General features: G+C 42.8%; 1 protein-coding gene across 3 annotated transcripts in view; it reads right to left on the reverse strand.

Moving 5' to 3' along the window:
* Positions 1–8,679, reverse strand: part of itsn2a (intersectin 2a) — a 43,221-nt gene that overhangs the window by 19,790 nt on the left and 14,752 nt on the right. For all 3 annotated transcript variants that reach the window (XM_060882691.1, XM_060882688.1, XM_060882689.1), the window contains exons 5-16: positions 7,303–7,466; positions 6,947–7,144; positions 6,661–6,703; positions 6,334–6,476; positions 6,176–6,239; positions 5,943–6,080; positions 5,725–5,819; positions 5,230–5,513; positions 4,846–4,983; positions 4,351–4,491; positions 3,349–3,436; positions 2,571–2,710 (exon numbers count right to left, since the gene is read on the reverse strand). In XM_060882691.1, the coding sequence (XP_060738674.1) occupies positions 2,571–2,710; positions 3,349–3,436; positions 4,351–4,491; positions 4,846–4,983; positions 5,230–5,513; positions 5,725–5,819; positions 5,943–6,080; positions 6,176–6,239; positions 6,334–6,476; positions 6,661–6,703; positions 6,947–7,144; positions 7,303–7,466 (1,636 nt within the window). The remainder of the gene's footprint in view (positions 1–2,570; positions 2,711–3,348; positions 3,437–4,350; positions 4,492–4,845; positions 4,984–5,229; positions 5,514–5,724; positions 5,820–5,942; positions 6,081–6,175; positions 6,240–6,333; positions 6,477–6,660; positions 6,704–6,946; positions 7,145–7,302; positions 7,467–8,679) is intronic.

Genomic DNA, 8,679 nt, shown 5'->3' on the forward strand with positions numbered 1-8,679 from the left:
TTGGGGCTTTTTACACCTGGTCACTTCATGTGTTTTCTGTGATCAGATATCTATCCGATGGTAAAAAGACCAGGTCTAAATGCCCTCAGAAACGTTTTGGAGACGGATATAAATCCGATGGTACAAACCCCTTCAGGAGGTGGTCTGGGACGTGTTTCAGATGAAACTGGACAGGTGTAAATGAATGTGGTTGTTCAAGCCACATACGTCAGCGCTATACTCCTCCCAAACAGAAGTACGTCACTCGCAGGTGACTCACGAGTCGTGCATCGTGCCAGAAACAAATATGTTATACCCACCAGTGCTGGCTCCGATCTTTCACCCAGGTGTCTTGTTGGGTCTTAAAATGCACTGCTGCCGCCAGCGAAAATGCAGCAAACAGTAAATACTGTTTTTTGTAGCAACCGCGTACATTTGTTCGTGTTCCATTTCAATTACAAGCGTAATTGAAGCGTGTTCCATTTCAATTACCCCAGAAATGAGGTAAAATATATTAGCATTTTGGGCGGGAGTAGAAAGATCGGATCGATATCCGATTCGCCGAGACGCATTTATGTGGCCTAATGTAAATGGAACAGTTAAACAAATCAGATAGATATCGGATCAGAGACAACACATGAAGTGACCAGGTGTAAAAAGGCCCTTTGGTTGGTGAAACGCATGATTATTTCTTACTGTTGTTTGGTGGATATCTGAAAAAAGAAAGTCCAAAGTCTCCAGGGGATTTTGCAGTAAAAACTATTTTTGTTAGCAATGTTGCCTTCTGTGGATTCAGTTATTTGATACGCACAAACAATAACCTTGTCATTCATCTGAAAAGGATTACAGTATTTGTTTATTATCAGTATGATTTTTACTTAATGCAAATGAGCCTCTGGTCCCAGTTTCTCACTCATTTTCTACCGCTTATCCGAACTATCTCGGGTCACGGGGAGCCTGTGCCTATCTCAGGCGTCATCGGGCATCAAGGCAGGATACACCCTGGACGGAGTGCCAACCCATCACAGGGCACACACACACTCTCATTCACTAACGCAATCGCACACTACGGACAATTTCCAAGAGATGCCAATCAACCTACCATGCATGTCTTTGGACCAGGGGAGGAAACCGGAGTACCCGGAGGAAACCCCTGAGGCACAGGGAGAACATGCAAACTCCACACACACAAGGTGGAGGCGGGAAACGAACCCCGACCCTGGAGGTGTGAGGCGAACGTGCTAACCAATGAAATTAATGAAAGGTTTTTGCTTCTGTCATTCTTTGCTTTGCAAAGTGACTTTCATTTTATAAAAAAAATCAGAGTGCGATCAGCAGCAGAAGCATCACTTTATTTAATCTGGTTTATTTTACCAAATTGTGAAAAACTCAACTTCATCTTTGCATTTCAGCAGCTTGGTCTGTTCGAGTCTACTGACATGCTGAAAGTGAACATGAATTTGGATAATGTCATGGGTGAAAGTATAATGATTTTGTTTCTCATAAAACAGTACACTTACAAAGAGTTCTATTGTGTTAGACATTTATGTAATGGCTTTAGATAAAGTGCAATATAGAAAAGAAGAAGGAAAGAAAGGAATGCCGTGACTAATTAAATACAGGCAGTGAAAGATTTCACACACAGCTTATGACTGGTGATTAAAATGTGGTTAAAAATCCAATTAAATGTAGTAATCAAAGAATACAACGGTAAGATGGAGGGATGCCCGGGGATGAGTGTGACACATGAAATTAAGGAAAAAAGGAGAGCGGAGAACCTTGATTAGAAGGAAGAGATTTGTTAGACAGCCCAGCAAAGAGAGAAGCCCCTGTAGCATACAGTCATCCATCTCCACTAACTACAGGGAGAACAAGAAGGAGCGAGAGTGTGAGTTTGTGTGAAAAAAGAGGGCATTAGTGAGTGAAAGAGTGAAAAGAAGGAGTGCAGATATGCACAAAAGAAATAAGGAACAGCCTGCAGAAGTAATTATTAGTATTGTTTATCATCATTCAGATTACATAAGTCAGACATGTTTATGGATATTTGTATGTGTGTGTGTGTGTGTGTGTGTGTGTATGTGTGTGTGTGTGTGGTGTGTTTCTGTTGTAGTCATTTTAGCATAATAGCATACAAAAAAAAATGCTTATCCGAACTACCTCGGGTCATCTCAGGTGTCATCGGGCATCAAGGCAGGATACAGCCTGGACGGAGTGCCAACCCATCGCAGGGCACACACACACACACACACTACGGACAATTTTCCCAGAGATGCCAATCAACCTACCATGCATGTCTTTGGACCGGGGGAGGAAACCGGAGTACCCGGAGGAAACCCCCGAGGCACGGGAAGAACATGCAAACTCCACACACACAAGGCGGAGGCGGGAATCGAACCCCCAACCCTGGAGGTGTGAGGCAAACGTGCTAACCACTAAGCCACCGTGCCCCCCCACCTTTAGTTACACAATATCACCTTATTCTCTTCCACTAGCTTTTATTAACCAGCCAATCAGCTTTTCAGTGTTGTACCAAGATGCCAGTTTCGTGCCATCATTGTGAGATTAATTAGTGTAGTGAAGCTCAGTCTGACCTTCATGTCCCTGTTATAGCGCTCCACCTCAGACAGCTTGGCCGTGGTCTCTCTCTCCAGAGCGTCCAACTGCTCCTTTAGCTTCCGGCAGCTCAGATCCTTCTCACACTTATTCCTCTTGACATTGTTCACTTCTGCACCTGAGAAAAAGAGAGAAAACTGTTTCTATACAATGTAGAAACTAGACTTTATATTAATTCATATTAATATTAATTCTATATAGTCCTATATCCTCCATCACTCCAATTATCCTTGTCGTGAATCCATTTCTCATCCACCCAGATGAGACATCATATCCATTCATCTGTCTGTATATTCGTACATCCTTCTATTCACTGTTCCTTGCATAAATCTACAAAGCTCTTTGTTTGTTTCTTAAGTTCATCGTTCAATCCTGGCATTCATCCACTGACCCAGGCATCTATTTCCCATCCATCTCCTATCCATGCATACATCCATCTCTGCAAACACTGATGCATGCTTCAAATATATAGCATCCATATATATTTCTCCACCATCCTTTTATCTTAACATCATATAATTTATCTGTCACAATCCATGGATTCATTTGTCATCATTCTATTCCTCAACGCATGAGTGTACTTATTGATACATCTACTTCTCAACTCATGCATTCATCACTTCCTCCATCTATCCACTTGTCCTTGCATCCATCTCTTGATCCATCCATAGACGAATTATCTGAAATCAACGCAGATCCGTCTCTCCATCCATTTAAAAATAAAAAGTGTGTGTGTTTGTGTGTGTTTGTTCTTACAGCTAGCATTAGTCTGCGTGAGGTCTCTTAATTTTTCCGTCAGTCTCTGTTTCTCTGGAGCCAGGCTGCTCAGCTGTCTTTGAACATCCTGAGAAGATGTAAAAAAAATAAACAACACACATTATTATCACAAACCACCTCAAAACATCTGTATTGTAACCCTTAACAGGCAGATCAAATAGGCAGTGCCAATTTGTGCCTAAAAAGACATTAAAGGTGGGGTCTCCGATTTTTGAGAAATGCTTCAGAAAACTGAGTCGGGCCGAATAATAAACAAAAATCAAAACAAACGTGTAGCCAATGAGCAGAAAGGGGCGTGTCTTGTCAATATGCGGCGGAGAGAGTGTTCAGTGCACATGTGTGACATTAGCAGAAAGCAGTTTTAACATTGACATGGAGGATAAAAACAAAGAAAGAAAGAGAAGAAAGACTTACGATAAGGTAAGAAGTAGGACGTGTTAATATAGGATCAGCTTTCCAGCGCTGGAGAGAACTGAAGGAGCAGGAAGTTGGTCACATATTCACAGATTGGAGTTTCCTGAGTCAATAACTCCTGAGCTAAACACTGTTACTACACAAATAACACCTCTTTTCTATCGTAGTAATGTAGAGACGCAGCTACAACCGTGTTTTGTGTAGTAACAGCGTTCATGCTTGTGTGTCATTTTTGCTTGTTTGTTTATCTACAATCGTATTGTTCTTCCCTTCAGCTATGATAAAGACACATTTCATTCCGTTAGTTGCCTGGGTTACGTATGTATGTGTGGGCGGAGCTATCGATACAGGGGTGGGACCCATTTGGGTTAGGGGCGTGTTTGTTTTGGTGATTTCACATGTCGACATTGGCTTTCAAAAATCGGAGACCCCGCCTTTAATAATTACATTGAAAATTTTTATTATTTATCCTAAAATATACCGTGTATTAAATGTTTGACTCAGTTGAAATAGCAAAGTGTAAAGAATTTGTCAACACATTTAAAACGCATCATTTAAAATGTGAACCTCAAACTGTAGCTGTAGAGAGTTGATGTCAGCAATACTTCCATCTCTCTTCTGATTAATGAGCTCCAGCTCTGCCCTCTTTACCCTCCTCTTGCTCTGGGCATCACGCAGACAGTTTGAGATTTGCTTGTGCCTGTTACCCTAAAAGTACATCATAGGTGTTAATATAAAACCATTTATTTTCATGCTGATGTTCTACTTTGTGTTTCACTCGCTAACAGATGATTTGAATATGCAAATAGTTTCATCATAGCATGCAAATAAATATCTTTATCTGTCTTTGGCTGATGGAAATAAATCTCTGTCCAATCCAAATCATTGCACTGTATCACTTTAATCACTGTCAAGGTGACACTGAAGCTGTTCACCTTTAAAGAGTATGAGGAAGACAGAAATGTTTAATATATCCATGATATTAAACATGGATTAAATGCTATGGAGTGAGGAGACATATGTGGGATATTATGTAGTGTGTCTTATGTTAGAGAGTCTAACCACAGCCTCCAGCTCCAGCTCCAAACTCCTCTTTCTGGCTGTGAGTCTCTCAATATCTCTTTTCTCTTTTTCATTCTGAGCCTGTAGCTCCAACAGCTTAGTCCTCTCCCACTCCACTCGCCTCTGTCGCTCTGCAGCCTGAAAGAGAAGGAAAGCATACAGTATTTACACCTCGATTTACACCTAAAGTGTGTACCCGTGCCTGTCCCTGTGAGACAGGTGTGGTCTCTGTACTTGTCTGTCCCAGTAAAAGAGGTGTGACCTTGATACCAGTCAGTCCCAGTAAACAATGTGGCCTTGGTAGCTGTCAGTCCCAGTTAAAGAGTCATGGACTCTGTACCTAACGATCCTAGTGAAAACCACATGGCTTTGTTCTGAACTCACCTCCTGTCTCTCCATCTCCTTCAGCCTCTCCTCCTCCCTCCGTCTTTCCATCTCTCTCTGCCTCTCCATGCGTTGCTCCTCCTCTTTCTGTCTACGCAGAGCCTCTCTTTCTCTCCGCTCCTGCTCCTCCCTCTCTCTTAGCCTCCTCCTCTCTTCCTCCCTTCGCTCCTCCTCTCTCCGTCTCTCCTGCTCACGCCGCTGCTCCTCCTGCAGGGCTTGACGTCGCTTCTCCAGCTCCAAGCTACCTCGCTGGAAGTTTTCCCGCAGTTTATCCTCAAATGACACTGTGATGAAAGAACACGCTCTATTCCAAACTCTACTCTTTTTTTTTTTAACTAAACATAAATATCAAGGTTAAACAAAACTCCTGAGATCAGACAATATAACATAGAAAACACCACAACAGTACAAAGATCAGTTTGTTGTGATACTGAAAAGTTACAAAAGTAGATTTCAAGAGTATGTGTGTGTGTGTGTGTGTGTGTGTGTGTATACCATTGTTTTTACACTTGTGTGCAGGCTCTGGTTCGATGAGCTCAGTGCTGAGTAGAGGAATGGACCCATTTGGTAGGTCACATGATTTCCCTGTTCTACATACACACGACAACAACATTATAAATAACAAACACTGAAACATGAATATTTTTAAATGCACAATTCTACTCCATTTGACCTTATTATATGTTGTCGAAAATGTTTTATGAGTGTGTTACCTGAAAGACGGGGGCATAAGATCTGCAGGTAGGGTCAGGGGTAACGGACGGCCCGTTTTGGCCATGTCTACAAGGTGCATTGCCAAAATAAACTCGTCTGCACGCAACTGACCGTCACGATCCACGTCCGCCAGAGTCCTAATGACACACAAACACACACACTCTGAACAGTTGTACAGGTTTAAACTCCATGCTGTTTCTGTAATACTTTGACAAGGTCTATCTGCACTCACCAAATGGTGGCAAGTTGGGTCTGGGTGAGATTGGAAGCAGCGAGAGCGTTTCGAACCTGTGGACCTGCAGCCACAACACAAACACAACTGACCATTATAAAGTTACCTGATAATCAATATGATATATTGTCAACATCCCCTGATTTACTCACACATACCTGACAGGTATCCGGTCATAAGTTTGTCCAGAATGTTGAACTGCTGCCGGTATTTGAGGCGGGACGACTGAGGCACCGCCCAATCGGACGTTCCGGTTTTGGGGGAGTTGCTTGCCAGAGAAGTGGTGGAAGAGGAGTTTGAGCTGGCGGCAGCCAATAGAAAATCATAAATCACAAAAAAAGCCACAATCAGTCTTTAAGAGACAAGCTAAATATTTACAGAAACGTGACACTATTAGGTTGTGTATGGAGGTAGAAATGCGTGTGCGAGTGTGTGGCTGGTCATGTAACAGCATGCAGGTTCACCACTGTGTCTGATTCGTTTACCTGCTGGAAGCCAAGTCCAAGAGGGAGTGAGATTTACTCAAACCTTCAGAAAGAGAGAGAGAAAGATGTATTATCAGAACGGATTATCCGTGTATTTGTGTGTGGATGTGTGGAAACAGGAAGTTATACTGTATGTGTCTTAATATTAGTGATCTAAAAATTTGTGCTCTAAATATCCCTCTCTCGATCTGTACTCAGATTAAATCCCAAAGTAGGCGTGGTCAAACCCAGATGATGTCTCTTCATGATGTAAACGTACAGTATATGTGTTATGTGTAGGTGTTACCTGGGGCTGGTGTTAGAAGCATGGCAGTGCCATTGGGTAAGGACGACATGTTGAGCGAGTCAGGGATCAGCGGCAGCAGAGGTTGCACAGCTGGCATGGAGGTCAGAGAGGTCATGGAGGTCACAGAGGAGCCGACGGGCATCGGGGTCAGCATGGGCATTGTTGGCATGATGGACAGGTTTGGCATTGAGCCCATACCTAGACGTGCGAACACATACACAGTGTTTTTCATCCACATAGACATACTTCTATAGTCTTCTTTTTTTTCTCTTAGAATCAAACTCAAAACCAAACAAATCTCAGGTGTTACAGGTTAGTGAGTAGTAAAGCACACACACTCCTAACACACAGTTTACCAAAGCGTGATGATGAGGTCATAACAGGGGCCGGGGTCTGCTTCATAATGACTGGCAGAGCTGGAGGGAGGGGATGACCCTGGAGCTGCAGCTTAATCAGTTTCATGGCAATAGAGAACTCCAAACGATCCATCCTTCCATCTTTCCCCATGTCAGCTAATGCCCTGAGAGACAGAGAGTGGAGATGGAGAGAGAAGGACAGAGAGTGTAAAACAAGTAGATGATATGCTTTATAATGGGTTCCCCTTTGAGTCTAGTTCCTCTCAAGGTTTCTTCCTTTACCGTCTAAGGGAGTATTTCCTTGTCACTGCTGCCTGAGTCACCTCAGACTTGCTCATCGGGGATAAATACATACACATTGTGAACTAAATCTATCTAATATTAATATTGAACTTTGTATTCTATTAATCTTTACATTAACCTTCTGTTCTATGTTTATGTTCTGTAAAGCTGCTTTGAGACAAAGTCAATTGTAAAAAGTGCCATACAAATAAACTTGATTTGAATTGAATTGAATTGAATTGAATTGATGGGGTCACGGTGGCTTAGTGGTTAGTACGTTCGCCTCACACCTCCAGGGTTGGGGGTTCGATTTCCGCCTCCGCCTTGTGTGTGGAGTTTGCATGTTCTCCCCGTGCCTCGGGGGTTTCCTCTGGGTACTCCGGTTTCCTCCCCCGGTCCAAAGACATGCATGGTACTGTAGGTTGATTGGCATCTCTGGAAAATTGTCCGTAGTGTGTGAGTGTGTGAGTGTGTGAGTTTATGAGAGTGTGTGTGTGTGCCCTGTGATGGGTTGGCACTCCGTCCAGGGTGTATCCTGCCTTGATGCCCGATGACGCCTGAGATAGGCACAGGCTCCCCGTGACCCGAGGTAGTTCGGATAAGCGGTAGAAGGTGAATGAATTGAATTGAATTTTATATAATAGCTCTGACATAATATGGGTCCAAACCTATCATTTTATTTACTGGAGTAATTCTACATGCTGGTTGATAACAACAAATTTCTATCAGACAGGAAGTCTCAAATACACAATCCACAGGTAGGAAGTTACTTATGTTTAAATGTCTAACTCTCAGTATATTAGCAAATTGTTCTTTTCCTCCGGACAACATTTTGTACATTTATGGCATTTGACAGACGCTCTTATACAGAGCGACTTACATTTATCTCATTTATACAACTGAGCAATTGAGGGTTAAGGGCCTTGCTCAGGGGCCCAGGAGTGACAGCTTGGTGGCCCTACGATTTGAACTCCCGACCTTCCGATAAGCAGTCCGACACCTTAACCACTAAGCTACCACGTCCCCACATTGTGAAGCTTAAAACTATAACAAACATCACTTCTAATCATGTTATTTTATGCAGACTGAACCCCA

This window comes from Tachysurus vachellii, chromosome 12, assembly GCF_030014155.1.
Source record: "Tachysurus vachellii isolate PV-2020 chromosome 12, HZAU_Pvac_v1, whole genome shotgun sequence".
Lineage (NCBI taxonomy): Eukaryota > Metazoa > Chordata > Actinopteri > Siluriformes > Bagridae > Tachysurus > Tachysurus vachellii.